Source organism: Erinaceus europaeus, chromosome X (genome assembly GCF_950295315.1).
Source record: "Erinaceus europaeus chromosome X, mEriEur2.1, whole genome shotgun sequence".
In the NCBI taxonomy this organism is placed as follows: Eukaryota; Metazoa; Chordata; class Mammalia; order Eulipotyphla; family Erinaceidae; genus Erinaceus; species Erinaceus europaeus.
The window spans coordinates 5,035,762-5,053,515 of NC_080185.1; the positions used below are offsets into that span (position 1 = coordinate 5,035,762).

The 17,754-nt window shown below is 43.6% G+C and overlaps 1 protein-coding gene across 5 annotated transcripts in view; it reads left to right on the forward strand.

Annotated features, from left to right (window-relative positions):
• The window catches only part of CD99L2 (CD99 molecule like 2), a 73,619-nt gene that overhangs the window by 42,230 nt on the left and 13,635 nt on the right, over positions 1–17,754 (forward strand). For 4 of the 5 annotated variants that reach the window (XM_060183540.1, XM_060183541.1, XM_060183538.1 and 1 more), the window contains exons 2-5: positions 1,515–1,571; positions 14,604–14,669; positions 14,754–14,837; positions 17,072–17,134. In XM_060183540.1, coding sequence (XP_060039523.1) covers positions 1,515–1,571; positions 14,604–14,669; positions 14,754–14,837; positions 17,072–17,134 — 270 coding nt within the window. Of the gene's footprint in view, positions 1–1,514; positions 1,572–6,792; positions 6,981–14,603; positions 14,670–14,753; positions 14,838–17,071; positions 17,135–17,754 lie in introns of those variants that run through there. The other variant, XM_060183542.1, reaches the window with a different exon arrangement.

Below are 17,754 nucleotides of genomic sequence, written 5' to 3' on the forward strand. Positions count from 1 at the left end.
GGACTCATCTTCCTCAGGTGGAATATAGAGTATGTTGACTAGCCTCCCTTCAGAGGATGGAACATTCTCTGCTGTTGTTGATCCACATTGAGGACAAGGTGCTATGGGGGCCTACAAATGTGTGTATTGTGTTGTTCCTGATAGATATGACCAGTAACAATGGAGAGAGGGGATTGGTCGAGGTCTAGGCCTATCATGTCTCTTTGGGAATCTCAGGACTCCCCAGCTGATGTTCCACTCTGTTCTCCACTCTGTGTTCCTCTTTTTACTGTCCAGTGTCAGTGGTTGTGTGGAAGTCTGCTTGAGAATGAACAGTATGTACACTCCCACAGGAAGCTGCACCCCTATCCTCCCTGGGTGAAGAAAGGAAGAACTGTTCAAGTTCAATTGCAGGCAGGGTTGACCACATGGGTCCTCTTGAGAAGACAGATTCTCCTATGGACATCATTTCCCCAGAGCCATTTCAATTCTGTGCATTTTAAGAAAGATTTCTTGGCAGCTGGGCAGTGGAGCACCCAGTTGAGTGCACATGTTACAGTGTGCAAGGACCCGGGTTAGAGCCCCCACTCTCTACCTGCAAGGGGGAAGCTTTGCAAAGAGTGAAGCAGGTACACAGGTGTCTCCCTTTCTCCCTCCCTCTTTATCTTCCTTCCCTTCTCAATTACTCTTTAAAAAAAGTAAGGGGGAAGGGAAATGGCTGCTGGGAGCAGTGGATTCATAGTTCAGGCACTGAGCCCCAGTGGCAACCCTGCTGGCAAATAAATAAATAAATAAATAAAATTTCTTAGGCAGGGAAGACAGTATAGTGGCTTTGCCATGAGACTTTTATGTTTGAGGCTTCAAGGTCTCAGGTCCAATCCCCTGCACCACAACAGCCCAGAGCTGAGCAGAGTTCTGAGTAAAAAATAATGATAATAAAAATAAATTTTAAAATAAATAATAAATAAAAGAAAAAAGAAATATCTCTCATTTTATGGAAGGAGAAAGACTAATCAGTACCACTCAGATCTGCAGTGCTGGGGATCAACCCTAGGACCTCACACATACTGGTCCCTGCTAAGTCCCCTCCCCTAGCCACTTCTGAGCAGCTAGTCCACCTGGTGCCACCAGTGTCCCACGGAAAGGGCTCTGGAGTGACAAATGCAGAACCACCTCTATAAGACTTGGGTTGGGGGAAGAGATCCCCACTCCCAACAGTGGAGCTTGGCCTCTGATACTCCTTGTAAAAGTCATACAGTAAATGAGATGGGATTTGTATGATTATTCTTCAGGTTCCATGTCACTAAGCCTTTGCCCTACTGGCTACTGGGTGCTGGGGCTTGTGTGGGAGATAAATTGCTTGTGGAAGTGTATATAGGATAGTTTCAGCTGCTTTCCTTTTGTGACCTCATCTTCATGACATTGTCTGAAGGGAAGTGGCCACCCCAGGAAAGTATTTTGGCATTATTGATTTGTGCAAAGGTAGCTAAATCTAAACATCTTTTTGTTGTTGTTGTTTGTTTGTTTGTTTGTAGCATCTGGAGACGATGACTGGAAGCTGGAGGATGCAGTCGAGAAAACTTCAGTAAAGCGTGAGTAGGAAGTTGAATGAAACTATTAAAAGCAGTCAATATACACCACTCACTGAGAATACATTGCCCAGGACAATTATAAGTGGGCTGAACTTCACTTGATCAAATAAAATATGGTTACCAGAAATTGCATTACTTAACTGGAAATCTGACTATCTAAAATCCACTGTTTCATTTGTGCAGAATGCCAAGCCACATATCATAACAGAAATGCCAGCTGTGACCTGTGAGAAAAAGGAACCTTGAAGTGAACCAAGAAGCTATTTCTCCATTTATATATTTGGCTATAATGTCTTTTTAATGGTGTATGTGTGTATTTTTTTTCAAATGCTGGGTTTTATTATTAATTTCTCTTGAAAATTAGAAGAGCCTGAAGCCAATTCTTTTGCAAACTGCATGCAAGCTTATAAAGTAAAACTAATGGGTCCCATGTCTCCTACCCATATTACTAATATCCCACCTCATCCCAAGACTGGGCTGTGTTTCTAGTAGAGTATGACAAACATGGAGGCTTCCCACCATAGAAACGGCTTCTCTCATACTTCCCGAGTCAAGGTGTGACAGAACCACTTGCCTTCTGAAGGATCTTAGGGATAAGGCTTCTTCACCTCACCTCACTTTTGGTGGCTCCGAGATGCTTCATGGCTTGCAGGTGCACCACTCCTGTTTCCTATTCCACTGTTGTTCCTCTGTTTATGCCTTCTGCTCTTTTATCTCATCTATGGAATTTTTCTTAGCTGTAGGACCCATTGGGTAATCAAGAATGACCATGTTGTAAGATCCTTGACTTAAGTATAGCTGCAAATAAGGGCATATTCTTGGATCCTGGAATTGGGATTTGGATATGTACCTAGGGGGGATCCCTCGTCAGCATATTTATGCCTGTATATCAGAGACAAGCTAGTGCTTCATGGAGCTGGGATTCCAGTGATTTGACTTTAATCATGGCCAGTGCTGCTATTTCCTTACTAGTCAGATGTATTTTTCTCTTTTGTGTGTCCTTGTGCTTTGTGTCCAAGTAAAGCATAAGTACTAGGCCAACTCAGGTACATTTTTCGAATTTCAATAGAAAATTGCCTTTTCCCCCCCAAAATGAGTATGACATCAGATATCCTACCAGCACTGTTGTAAGAGCACCTCTTTTTCTGTACCCACCAGAAGTCACCAGTCAAAGTATTTTTACTACTATAGTGGGTAAAACAATTACCTGCTACAAATTATATATTTGTCTCAGTATCATAAGCATCATCTCACATTCCTTGACTTGCCATGGGGGGGGTATGCTCACATAAACTCATTATAAGTTGCAAGTATTGGAAAGTAAAACAAAGATAAATAAATTAAAAGGAATGTAATGCACCTAGCCAAGTAAACATTATAGCTTAGCCTAGCCAACCTTACACATGCTCAAACACTTTACACTAAGCTATAGTTGGACTAAGTCATCTGACACTTGTACTCTTTGTGACAAAGTGTTGACTGACTCATGTGATTGATTGAATACTGTGGAGTATTGATAATTCTTCCTTGTCATGATTTGACTGCCTGGGAACTACAGCTCACTGCCCTGCATCACCAGAGAGTACTCCAGCCTATCAATAGCCTGAGAAAAGATCAAATTCCAAAAGCAAAGTATAATTGCTTCTGAATGTGTGTTGCTCTTGCACCATCATAAAGTCAAAATTGTAAGTCTGACCATTGTAAATGGGGACTCATCTGTATTTACCAGCTGTTTTATTTATTTATTTATTACTAGATAGAGACAGAGAGAAATTGAAAGGGGAGAAGGAGAGATAGAGAGGGAGAGAGACAGAGAGACACTTGCAGCCCTGCTTCACCACTTGTAAACTTTTCTGCCTGCAAGTAGGGAGGAGGGGCTTCAACCTGGATCCTTGTGCACTGTAATGTGTGTGCTTAACCAGGGGTACCACCCCTGGCCCCTGAATTTTACCCTTTGGTAAATTGTACATATCCTTTGCATCTTTCTGCTGACTTGCTTGCCTTCTTTTATGGGGTTGTGAGTTCTCTTTGTATATTCTGGATTGAGAATGGTAGGAGCATGAGAGTCAGACTTCCTGTATCAGAACTCTGCCTCTGCTACTTATAAACTGTCATCTTGGGAATCATCTGAAAGTTCCTCTCAGTTGTCACAGGAGAGCACTAGTAAGCCTGACTGTCTAGGATGGTAGTGAGGATTAGATGAGATAACCTGTGTGAAGCACTCGGCAGAGAACTTAGTACAAGGCAGACTCAGCCAGAGTCAGCCATGGTTGATATTATTTGGTTTGAATGGAATTACTGACTATAGTGGGTCTCTGGTGGAGGTAGGCAAATGTGATGAATGTATATCTACTCAACCCAATAGACGTAACATAATTCCTATTAAAACCCAGCTAGAATTTTTTTTCAGAGATAGGCTTATTCTGATATTTGCACAGAAGTTCAAGGACCTCAGGAACTGTTTTCTGCATAAATTTTAAAGATATTTTCAATGAAACGAATCCAATTACAAGGAAGACTAAGGCAAGTATAAATCTATGGGACTACATCAAATTAAAAAGCTTCTTCACAGCAAAAGAAACCAGTACCCAAACCAAGAGACCCCTCACAGAATGGGAGAAGATCTTTACATGCCATACATCAGATAAAAGTTTAATAACCAACATATACAAAGAGCTTGCCAGACTCAACAACAAGACAACAAATGTTGTTTTCGATGGGTTATGTTGTTTTCGCCGGGCTGGTTTCATGGGCGGGTAACAGATGACCAGGGACTCATGGTTGAGCTGTAGGCAGTATCTCTTTATTCATGCAGGACGCAGCAAAATCTAAGACGAGCTAAGCTAAACTCAAGTACAGTACTGTAAAACTCACAATGCTGTCTTTATATATACTTGCCAAGTAAGGTGGAAACAGGATGTGACATAGAGAGGGTGGAGAGAAAACTGACTGGTGAAAATCAGAGTGTGACAAAGAGGGGGCAGAGCAGGCGAGAATCCTATCACTGAACCACCAATGCCCTGGAGGGAGGGTGGAACTTGTTAACAGTGGTTATGTAAATAGAATGAAGTGGTTATGTAAATAGAATAGTGTTAAGCAGGGGGGATTTAAACCAAATGAAACAGAAGGGGTCTCATGCATACCAACAAACAAATAACCCCATCCAAAAATGGGGGGGAGGACTTGGACAGAATATTCACCACAGAAGAGATCCAAAAGGCCGAGAAACACATGAAAAAATGCTCCAAGTCTCTGATTGTCAGAGAAATGCAAATCAAGACAACAATGAGATATCACTTCACTCCTGTGAGAATGTCATACATCAGAAAAGGTAACAGCAGCAAATGCTGGAGAGGGTGTGGGCTCAAAGGAACCCTCCTGCACTGCTGGTGGGAATGTCAATTGGTCCAAACTCTGTGGAGAACAGTCTGGAGAACTCTCAGAAGGCTAGAAATGGACCTACCCTATGACCCTGCAATTCCCCTCCTGGGGATATATCCTAAGGAACCCAACACATCCATCCAAAAAGATATGTGTACACATATGTTCTTGGCAGCACAATTTGTCATAGCCAAAACCTGGCAGCAACCCAGGTGTCCAACAACAGATGAGTGGCTGAGCAAGTTGTGGTCTAGATACACAGTGGAATACTACTCAGCTGTAAAAAATGGTGACTTCACCGTTTTCAGCCGATCTTGGATGGACCTTGAAAAAATCATGTTGAGTGAAATAAGTCAGAAACAGAAGGATGAATATGGGATGATCTCACTCTCAGCCCGAAGTTGAAAAACAAGATTAGAAAAGAAAACACAGATCGAACCTGAAATGGAATTGGAGTATTACACCAAAGTACAAGACTCTGGAGTGGGTGGGTGGGTGGGGAGAATACAGGTCCATGAAAGATGATGAATGACATAGTGGGGGTTGTATTGTTAAATGGGAATCTGGGGAATGTTATGCATGTACAAACTATTGTATTTACTGTTGAATGTAAAACATTAATTCCCCAATAAAGAAATAAATTATTTAAAAAAATTGTAGGAAGGTAAACTCAATGAACTCTTCTAGAAAGCAAAAACATGTTGAAAAGAAGAAAATGAACCAATTTCAGAACTCCCTACAATCTGACAGTAATCAAGATGGTATATTACTAGTGTCATTGAATTGAATAAAGATGCTAGAAGGCAACCCTTACATTTGTGGTCAGTTGACTTTCCACAAAAGTGCCAAGATCCATATACATTTAATGGGGAAAACAATAGTCTCTTTAACAAGTGGCTTTGGGAACTGGAGATCCATATACAAAAGAATGAAGTTGATTACCTACTTCACACCATATATGAAAGTCAACTGAAACTGAATGATGTGCTCAAGTCTAGGCATCTCTTAGAATTCATTTTTGTGTCAGGTGAGACCTTAGGATACTTTCAGTAATAGTCTATAATATTTCTGGAGTATGTTCATGAGTTTTTACATGTAGGTATCCTTTGAAATTCCCAAGAAAATGCATACATTTATTTTTTATTAGTGATTTAATAATGATCAACCAGGTTGTAGTATGAGAGGTACAATTCCATATAATTCCCACAACCAGAATTCCATATAACCCCCCCCCCCTCTAGTAGAAGGCTCCCTATTCTTTATTCCTCTGGGAGTATGGACCAACGATTTTTGTGGGGTGTAGAAAGTGGGAGGTCTGGCTTCTGTAATTGCTTCTTCACTGGACCTACACACTATTTGATACTGCATCTGCTCATCTCAACCAAATCAAGGCAACCAGTTTCACCTTGACATTTTTCACTTCAGACTATATCCAGAGACACCAGGTCTGGTATGTCGACCTTCCAGCTTCAACATTTTTTTTATATTTATGTATTTATTCCCTTTTGTTGTCCTTGTTGCTTTATTGTTGTAGTTATTGTTGTTGTTATTGATATCGTTGTTAGGACAGAGAGAAATGGAAAGAGGAAGGGAAGACAGAGAGGGGGAGAGAAGGATAGACACTTGCAGACCTGCTTCACCGCCTGTGAAGCGACTCCCCTGCAGGTGGGGATCCAGGGGCTCGAACCAGGATTCTTACTCCGGTCCTTGCGCTTCGCGCCACCTGCGCTTAAACCACTGTGCCACCGCCAGACTCTCTACCGTGGTGGTTTTAAGAATGTCATTTAACATCTCCTAAAGCAGTCCTGGCCAGAAAAAAAAACAAAAAAAAAAACCAGAAGTCGAAACCAAAGCAAAAACGACAAGCATAAACAGACCCTTAGCTAATGACTGTGCTAACATCCCAATGGGAACTTTTAATATTTGCACCACTCTTATTAATTATGCTCTTGTCTATCTGATCTTCCTCAACACCCATCATCCTGTGTGTCCAGGACCCATGGGAGCACCAGAACATGACACCAATGGGTAAATGGAATTTCTGTAGGCTACATCAACCAGCCATCCTTTCTTTCCATTTTAACTTAGGCTTCATGTAACTGAGATTTCCAAGAGGTCTCTCTCTCTCTCTCTCTCTCTCTCCCTCTCCCTCTCCCTCTCCCTCTCCCTCTCCCTCTCCCTCCCCTCCCCCTCCCCCTCCCCCACTCCCACTCCCACTCCCACTCTCTCCCTCTCTCCCTCTCTCTCATTCCTTGGAATTTTGTATGTAAGGGCACAGATTAAGTCACATCAAATAAGATATCACTGAGTTCCCTGGACTGAGAGCAGCAGGGTGATCGAACAGGAAGAACTCAAAGAGGGGTAAAGGGTGGCTGCTTGAAGGCCAAGTGGGAATGGCCTCTCTGGGGACAGGGTGATATTCAAGGAGCAGGGCAAGAGCTCCTGATCCCCAGAACTCTGTTATAAGAGCTCTGGGAAAGGACAGGGCTGGGGTTGCTCTGGAGTGTGGAGAATGTGGGAGGAAAGGCATGTTTCCAGGAGGTGGCTCAGCAGGCACTGTGAGCACTGACATTTTGCCGTAGCAGCACATAAGCACCGCTTTGTTTAGGTAACATTGACATCTATGGGTTTCTCCCTTTAATAGTGTGCTGCTCAGTGGTTTGAGGTCTGTTTGAAAGGTGTTGGGGGGGAATGGGACCGGGTGGTGGTGCACCTGGTTGAGCATACATATTACAGTGTTCAAGGGCCAAGGTTCAAGCCCCCAGTCCCCACCTGCAGGGGTAAAGCTTTGCGAATGGTGAAGCAGTACTGCAGGTATCTCTCTTTATCTCTCCCTCTATCTCCCCCTACCCTCTAGGTTTCTGACAGTCTATCCAATAAATAAAATAATTACTTTAAAAAAAGGTGTTGGGGAGCTGCCATGAGAGTTCACTGGAGACTGTTTCCACCACCTCTGAAACCCCCTAGAACCCTTGCTTTCTTGACTTGTCACAGCCTCAGCCCCTGTCAACCACTGCTAGTCTTGTCTCTGGATTTCCTAATTGCAGACCTTTCCTATTAGTGTAGTTGAACATCCTGTAAGCTTTGACTTTTTTTCATGTTATATGGTGCTTTTTTTAGGCTTTTTTTTTCCATTTTCTATTTGTGATAAAGAGTGGGTTACAAGATTGCAGAGTCTAATTCCACACCACACCCACTACCTAAGTTCTGTGTACCCCATCCTCCCACCTCCCAAAGATGACCACCAGAGTTCTCAGAAAGTCTTACGGTTTTCTTGTTTCTGGTTTTTTTCTATTTTTTTATTCACTCTTTATTTTATTTTATTTTTTGCAAGTTTGTGTATTTCAGGTCTCTAGATTCTACAACTGAGTGAAACCATCTGGTAGTTATCTTTCATCTCTTCTTATTTTGCTAAGCATGATCACCTCTAGTTCCATTCATTGTGTCCCAGAGGGACACAATCTCCAATCTTTTTGATTGGAGAGTAGTGTTCCATGGAGTATATATCCCAAAACTTCTTTAGCCAGTCATCTGTTGATGGGCACTTAGGCTGTTTCTACTCTGGTTATTGTGAATAATGGAGCTATGAACATATGGGTGTCTATGTCTCTTCTAATTAGTGTTTGAGTATCCACTGGATAAATGCCTAAGACTGGTATTGTCGGATCACAAGATACTTCCATTTTTATTTGTTGAAGGACTCTTCATACAGTCCTCCAAGGGCCTGTACCAGTTTGTTTTCCAACCAACAATATAGCAGAGTTCCTTTTTTTCCACAACCTCACCAACACCTATTGAGAAAGGCTTCACAGAAACAGGTCGGTGGCTGCCCCACTGCGGCACACTCTGTGTAGAATCACTGCTGGCAGGGGTATGGTGCTGGCCTGGCGGCACCAGCATCTGTGTTTGTCCTTTTGAGAAAGACTTCACAGAAACAGATTCCTGTATTTTAGAAGCTCTTTTTTTTCCCTTGTGTTGCCCTTGTTTTTATTGTTGTTGTTACTGATGTCATTGTTGTTGGATAGGACAGAGAGAAATGGAGAGAGGAGGGGAAGACAGAGGGGGAGAGAAAGACAAACACCTGCAGACCTGCTTCACCACCTGTGAAGCGACTCCCCTGCAGGTGGGGAGCCGGGGGCTCGAACCAGGGTCCTTACACTGGTCCTTGCACTTTGCGCCACCTGCACTTAACCTGCTGTGCTACCACCTGACCGCCTTTTAGAAGCTTTTTGTTTGGGTAACGTTGACTTACAGTTCTGATTCCTTCATGTGAAGCTATATTTCTTCTCATTTCAATTAGCGAGAATGACAAATCCTACTTAGAGGCACATGACAAGAAAATCTGTAGCTAGTGGCATCTTGAAAAGTGCACACATCCAAATTCCTGTTCGACATCACCATAGGCTCAAGCTCTGGAAGGAACAAACCCTCTCAATGAAAATTAAAAGCACACTGAGATTCCACCTCACCATCAATAAAAGAAGAAAAATTATGGAGAGGATGTGGAGAGAGAGGAGCTCTGCTACTCTGCTGGTGGGAATGCAAACTGGTGCAGCCATTATGGAGAACAGGATGGAGACCCCTTAAACAAATACAAATGGAAATGTCATATGACCCAGCAATTCCACTTCAAGGCATTTACCCAAAGGATGCAATGACACTGATTTGAAGGGATATATGCAACCCCATGTTCATAGCAGCTTTACTCACAATAGCAAAAAACATGGAAACAATCAAAATGCCTTCGACAGATGACTGGATAAAAAAGTTATGGGATAGGGGAGTTGGGTGGTAGTGCAGCGTTTTAAGCGCAGGTGGCGCGAAGCATAAGGACTGGGTAAGGATCCCGGTTTGAGTCCCCGGCTCCTCACCTGCAGGGGAGTCGCTTCACAGGCGGTGAAGCATGTCTGCAGTTGTCTGTCTTTCTCTCCCCCTCTCTGTCTTCCCCTCCTCTCTCCATTTCTCTCTATCCTATCCAACAATGACGACAAGAAGAATAAATGCAACAATAAAACAACAAAGGGCAACAAAAGGGAATAAATAAATATTTTTTAAAAAATTATGGGACACATACTCAACGGAATATTACTCAGCAATAAAAAAGATTTCATTGTGTCCTTTGGGATAAAATGAATGGACTTGAGAAAATTATGTTTAGTGAGGCACGTAAGGAGGTGAAGGACAACTACAGAATTGTTTCACTCATGTGGAATGTAGAGAATTGAGCATATGAATGTGAAAAAAAAATGTGAGCCTCTATCTAAGACTTTGGGAGGACTGTAGTGGTTATCTATGAGAGTGGGGTTGGGGACGCAGACCACTGGTGACAGGAGTGGTGAGAAGAAGAAAAAAAGACTGTACTCTAAACCATTAACCTCTCAATATAAATTATAGATATTAATAAATTTTATATATATATATATATATATATATATATATAGAGAGAGAGAGAGAGAGAGAGAGAGAGAGAGAAGGGAACAATCTCTCTCAAAATGACACCCTCATTCTCCAAAGCAGGCAGACAGACCTATCTGGAAAGTGCATAGCAGGCTCAACTCCATGAAGCTTTGGTGAACCAGACTGCATGGTCTGGCCCCAGGATCAGCATGCAGATTAGTGGCCTGAATGAGAGTCTGGAAGTGTAGATCTTTACACTCACATCTATGGTCAGTTGGTATTTTTAAAACTGGATCAAGTAAATATTCTTTTCTTTTTCCACCAGGAGTTGCTGGGGGCTCAGTGCTTGCACAACAAGTTCACTACTACTGGTGTCTTGTTATCTTTTCCTTTCTTTTCATTTGATAGAACAGAGATAAATTGAGATGGGAAGGGGAATAAAGAGGGACAGAGATAGAGAGACACCTGCAGACCTTCTTCACCACTTGTGAAGCTTTCCCTCTGCGAGTGCTCTGGGAGTGGGGGCTTGAACCTCGATCCTCACACATGGTAATGTATGTACTTGACCAGGTATGCCAACTACCCAGCCCCCAAATATGTATTCTTATACATACAAACTATTGGGGCCATGCACATGTCAAGCTAATATTCTAGTGGCAACTGACTTTTTTTATGGTTGCTTAATGGTTTCAGCAATACCATTTTTTTCTTACCTACACATATCATCCATTTGGAGATGATTTTGTGCCTATAATTTCCATTTGGCGTTCTGCCTGTGAAACCATGCAGGCTCCTGGCATAGGTCCAGATCAGGGTGACGTGTCAGGATAACGCTTATTTACTGGCTTTTGTGGCATCACTTTTGGTATCCTATCCAAGAAATTATATTCTTGTCAACTTTTCCCCTGTGTTTTCTTCTAAGAGCATTGTGGTTAAGATTTTTATGGCTACGTTTTTATTTCCCTCTTTTCATTGCCATCCAAGCAGGTGTGAAGTAGGACCTTACTGTAGTACTCAGAGTGTTTTCTTAACACTCAGTGATTTCAGTAAACTCAGAAGTCTGGTCTATTTCCAATAGGTGGCTTATAAACTCTTCTGCCCATTTGATAGGCTGTCTTTCCACTTCCCTGATAGATTCGTAGATGCTCAAAGCTTTTTAAGTTTGATGAAGTCTAAGCTGATATCTTCTGTTGTTCATGCTGTAGGTTCCATCTATTAAGGTCACGTTGCCAAACTAGATGTCATGTTATCTAAGTATTTTTGTTTGTTTTCTTTCTTTCTCTTTTCTTTCTTTCTTTTTTTTTTTTTTTTTAGCTTTAGCTTTTATGCCTGTGATCTATTTTAGGTGATTTCTATATATGGTGGAAAGTAGGGGTGACCTTCTTTCTTTATTGTGTGCATGTTTTGATTGTCCCAGCATTTCTTGTTAAAAAGACAATTTTTCTTTCATTGAATGTTCTTGGGACCGTGTTGAAAATCTGCCAGACATATGAGGGTTTCTTTCTGGACTTTCTGTAATGTTGATCCACATGTCTCTTCTGATACATATTTCACACCCTTTTGATTACTGTAGGTTGACAGCAAGTTTTGAACTTGGTGAGTGTGACTCCTTTAATTGTGATGGTACTATTTAAGAGTAGTTTGGGGGAGTCGGGCAGTAGCACAGCGGGTTAAGCACACATGGCACAAAGCGCTAGGGCCTGCATAAGGATTCCAGTTCAAGCCCCCGGCTCTCCACCTGCTGGGAAGTCACTTCACAGGCGGTGAAGCAGGTCTGCAGGTGTCTATCTTTCTCTCCCCCTCTCTGTCTTCCCCTCCTCTCTCCATTTCTCTCTGTCCTATCCAACAACAACGACATCAATAACAACAACAATAATAACTACAACAATAAAATAACAAGGGAAACAAAAAGGAATAAATAAATAAATATTTAAATTTTTTTAAAAAAAGAGTACTTTGGTCTTTTAAGGCCCTATGAAATTCCATCTGAATTTTAGGATCATCTTATTCATTGTGCAGAAAGAAGCAGTTAGAATGTTGGTGATGATTACATAGAATATGCACTTTTATTAGGGTAATATTGTCATCTTAATGCTGAGTCTATGAATCTATGAACATGGGATGTTTTATTTATTTATTTATTTATTTATTATTTCTCTCACTTTAATGTCTTTCAACAGTGTTTTCTAGTTTTTAGTGTACAGGTCTTTAAACTTCATGGGTTAAATTTATTCCTAAGAATTCTATTCTTTTTGTACTGCTTTAAAGTGTGTTTTTCCTTTTCAGATTGATCATTACTAACATACAGGTATACAACTGACTTTTGTACACTGATGTCATATCATGCAACTTTATCAAACTTATTGGTTCTGATAGAGGGATGGATTCTTTAGTGTGTATGCGTTTAATGAGATTGTTTCATCTTGGACAAGGGATAGTTTCACTTCTGTTTTCTCCAACTACATGATCTTTTTTCTTCTTAAATTGCCCTAGTAGGACTTCCACTGTAGTTGAAGAAAAGTGGTGAAAGTGACAGCATTATCTTCTTGCTGATCTTAGGAGACAGACTTGTAGTCTTTCCATCTCTAGGTCTAATGTCTGCAGTGGATTTGTTGTAGATGTTCTTCATTAGGTTGAGAAAACACCTTTCCAGCCCTAGTTTCTTACATAGTCTTACCATAATGTGTTGTTGTGCTGTGCCATCCTCCCCGTTATTACAGGATGCGGTTGATCTATATTTCTTTTTTTTAAATTTTTTTTAATTTGTCATTGGATAGAGACAGAGAGAAATTGAGAGAGAAGGGGGAGATAGAGAGGAAGAGAGACAGAAAGACACCTGCAGACCTGCTTCACCGCCTTTGAAGGGACTCCCCTGCAAGTGAGGAGCCGGGGACTCGAACCGGGATCCTAACCGGTCCTTGTGCTTTGCGCCACATGCGCTTAACCCACTGTGCTACCGCCCAACTCCCTAATTTATATTTCTTATTGATGTTCTATCTTGGCATTCCTGCCATTGATCCCACTTGCTTGTGGTCAATCATCTTAATATGCTGCTAGATTTTGAGGTGTCTACATCCAAATTCACAAGGATTATAGATCTATAGTTAACTTGTGCTAGATTAGCTTGTCTTAGGTAACAAGAGTACTAATGACCCTGTAGAACGAGTGTGAACAATGAAATCTCATTAGCGCTAGAGACGACCCGAACTGCCCCTGCGGCTCCAGACAGACTATGACCCACATAGTCAACGACTGCCACCTCTCCAGATTCAAAGGAGGTCTCGAAACTTTACATCAGGCTCAACCTGACGCTGTTGACTGGCTACGGAAGAAGGGCAAACGCTAGAAGAAGAAGGAAGCGCTGATCTCTGGCTAATGCTGTTGCTGGGACCTCAGAGTCTCAGTCATGGAAGACTTTTTGCAGAACCATTTTGCTGTCTCCCCAGCCCTCTGGTTTGATTTATGAGTGGCTCATAGTTATTGAATGACGTGTGTGTGAGTCTCTGTTTCTCTCTCTCTCTCTGTTTCTCTGTGTGTGTGTGTGTGTCTGTGTGTGTGCGTGTGTGTGCGTGTGTGTAAGGAGTGGGGAGAGAGAGAGAGAGCAAGCATTAAGCCTGTCTGATCTCTGCCTTTACCTTACTGAAAACTGTGTTCCTTCTATGACTCTAGATAGTAGAAGTGGCCACTACAGAGTCTTCCTGCTTAAGAAAAGAGAAGGCTGGAAAATCTGTGCACAGCATCTTATTGTGTAACCACTGTGAAGGAAAGCCTGTGATTTTATGGAGTCAAAGAAGGAATGCTTAGGGGAGTCACCACACCAAAACGGTGTGTGTGTCTGCTGTTCAGTGCTGGGTTCAGGAGACACTCCCACACTGTGCTGGGAATGCAGTCATGGTCCATGTGGTCAGAGTTATCTGTGATGTGCCATGCTGGCTGGTGGAAACCAGGCCTGGCACTCTCCCAGGTCACACTCTGGAGCTGCCCAGACCCTGTGCCTCCAATATATCTAGACTCAGCCACAGCCCCCTTCACCAGTTCCCACTGAGGACGGCACCACTGACAAGAAGGGAGCAGAACCCATTTGTCGCACCTACACCTTGTATCTCACTGTCACCCAGAATGCTTCCGGAGAGCCCTTAGTGGGTCTCAGAACCAAGATGGCATTCGCTACTTGAGAAACCACTTCCCTGAGTCCTAAAGTGGCATTTGCACTTTGTTACTTAGTGTGTTCCCCTCACATCTCCCTTTTTTCAGCAAGATGGGACCGCACCACTACAACCAAGAGACCCACAACAACCAGAGCTCCACTCAAGCCTCCAGGTACCCTGGCCGCCCCCACACAGCTCCCCCTGGGGTCGTGTCCAAAGCCACTACCTGTGTGTACTAATTTCCCTGCACTTTCAGGAAAGGATTTTGACTTGGCCGATGCCTTGGATGACCGCAACGATCCAGACAAAGGTCATAGGAAACCCAACCCTGCTGGTGGAGGTATGGCCAGACTGTTGATGTGCCAGGCCACTTGAGCTCCTGGTCTGGATGTTTCCTGGCAGGGCTGGGGACATGGCAGGGCACAGAGCCCTGAAACAGAGGTTCTCAAACTGTTTGATCTCAGACCCCCTGCCCCCAACTAGTGAAGAGTGCAAACAAAGGCTTTTGTTTCTCGGGTAGCCATGTTGGAATCAAAGCTGGAAAACATCTAAGAAGTTTGTCAGTTCACTGTAAATGAACTATCATTTACCCATACATGTTCACACAAAGTATTTTATGAGCAATAAGCACACCTGGCAGGACCAAGACATATGGAAGTAGGATTTGGGGGTACACATTTCTAGCCTGTCTAGCTCAGAGGGAAAGGTGGACATCTAAACTCAACTCTTGTGACCCTATGCTCTGTGGACAGAAATGAAGAAGACGGGCTGGCCGAATAGCTCACTTAGATAGTATGTTGCTTTGCCAGGTGTGTAACCCTGGTTCAAGCCTGGTCCCCACTGCATTGAAGGAAGCTGTGTTGCTGTGATCTCTTTTGCGCCTCTTTCTCTCTACATATATATATCTGTCTCTCTCACTCTCTATAAAAATATATGGGGGCAAGGAGGTGGCAAACCCAGTTAAGTGCAGTCATTACAGTGGTCAAGGACATAAGTTCAAGCCCCTGGTCCCCACCGCAGGGGGCAAGCTTCATGAGTGCTGAAGCAGGGCTGCAGGTATCTCTCTCTCTCTCCCTGTCTATCTCCACTCCCTTCTCAATTTCTCTCTTCCTCTATCCAATAATAAATTAATTAAAATATTTCTAAAAAATCAACAATATGAAAAGTTGTAGCCTTACATAGACATGCAAGTGGGAAGGGCAGGCAGTATTGTAGACTTCTCTTTTCCTGATACACTAAGAATATGACCGGTTCAGTGCAGGTTCTTCCAAGGTCATGTGGAGGGTGGAACACAAAGCAACACTAGTGCCTTATCCCTGCTTGGTGCCAGTCAGCCCTCAGGGGACTCTCCTGAGCTTGAAAGGACTCATTTGCCCACTGGAGGTTTGGTCATGTCACTCTCTGTCCATCTGGACAAGGCCACTGCCCAGAGCCTATCAGCACTCCCACATAATGACAAGTTTCCCTCTGCTGTGCCCCAGCTTCACATGTGTTTGCCATGAACATCTTGTCAGGGAAGGCTTTTTGTCCTGGGAAGTGGCTAAGCTGATGGCAGTGAATGTTGACTTCCAGAATGCTCGTTTTTTTCTTGAAATCTCATCATTGGTACCACAATCCAGCACTGGTTACCTTGGCAGTGACAGCCATTTGTGGCTTGTTTTCAGAAACATGTCCATCACATCCTCCTGTACCCATGGTTTGCCCAGTGTTGCTCTGTCATCTAAACTTCCGGGACCCAACACAGTAATGACAGCCCTGCGCCGAGAGGAGCACATGTGCTTCATGAAATCATTCTGGGACCTGGGAACTAGAGGCTGGCGAGGAGTGGACGAGGGTTTCTGAGTGCTTTCCAAGTAATGATATGGCCCTCAAAATTCTGTGTCTGCAGCCACTGGCCGTGAGCCCTGTTGTCTTTCGTTGGTTGGGATGGGGGTGGGGGAGAGGACACCACCCATCTCTGCTGTCACATCTCCTTGTGGCGAGTAGTTCTAGAACAGCTGAGTTAGTTGAGGGTGCCACCCAGATCTCAGGGGTCATTCATCTGGCATTAGGCCCTGTCCATGCTCATGTCACTGTGGACAGACTGCTTCTTGAAGGCCAATAGGACATGATCTAGAGTTTGTTGAAAAGGTATTATTTTCCCAGGAGGGTACCAGCAGCATAATCACATTTGCTAAATGCCAAGTCAGACAGGTGTGGTGCCTTCATCACATCTGCAAAGTCCCTGTACCTTTGCCGCGTCTGACCACTGAGTTGCAGTGATGCAGCTGTTCTGAACCCTTCACCCTAGGAGATGTGAGAGGCAAAGATGGGTGCTGTCTTGGGTCCTTTGCAGACTGCCTGCCACAGTCATTGAGGGCATCCTCTTTCCCTTTAGTGCCAGAGCTCGAACCCAGCGCCTGCAACATACAAGACGCACACTCTACCCCCTCTTGCCTGGGATCCAGGCCTGACAAGCCAGGGGTGCCTTCAAGGCATCTTTCTTAGGGATAAGGGTTGTGTGACATGAACTCGCCCAGGCTTTACAAGTGAGAAAGGCTGTTTGACTTTGCAACGTGAGTGTGCTTTTCCTAGGCTTCTCCGACAAGGATCTGGAAGACATCGTAGGTGGTGACTACAAGCCGGACAAGGGCAAAGGTAGCCAGCCCCCCTTCACCCAGGACCCCCTTATCCTCCTTCCTGACCATTCCTGTTCTCACCAGGCTGTCAGAGCCTGTTTAGATCACTGGGAGAGGAGACGTAGCTCACAACGGTCCTGTGTACAAATTGGGGCTCATCTGGAATGGGAGGGGTGTGCAGTTCAAGGGGGGAATTAATTAACCAGGTTGGGGGACTGGGTGGTGATGCATCTGGTCGAGCGCACACATTGCAGAGTATAAGAACCTGGGTTCAAGCTTCCCACCTGCAGACACCTGTGTGTCTTCTCAAGTGGTAAAGCAGTGTTTCAGGTCTCTCTCTCTCTCTCTCTTTCCACCCCCTCTCAATTTCTTAGTCTCTATTCAGAAATCAATCAATCAATCAACAAATAAATCAAATAGGCCTTCTTGGAAAAGTCACACCTTTCCCCAGGCTGTGCCTCCAACCCTGGTGCCACATGGGTTAAGGCCCCCACCCTTGCAGAAGCACCACTGACAGCCACTGGGGGACACTCAGTCTGTGGAATCTGTCCCCCCCCAGCCCTGAGTGGGAAGAGCAATACCGTAGAATGATACCCATAGAAAGTCAGACTGTTTCTAAAGCAGCCCTTTCAGTTTCCC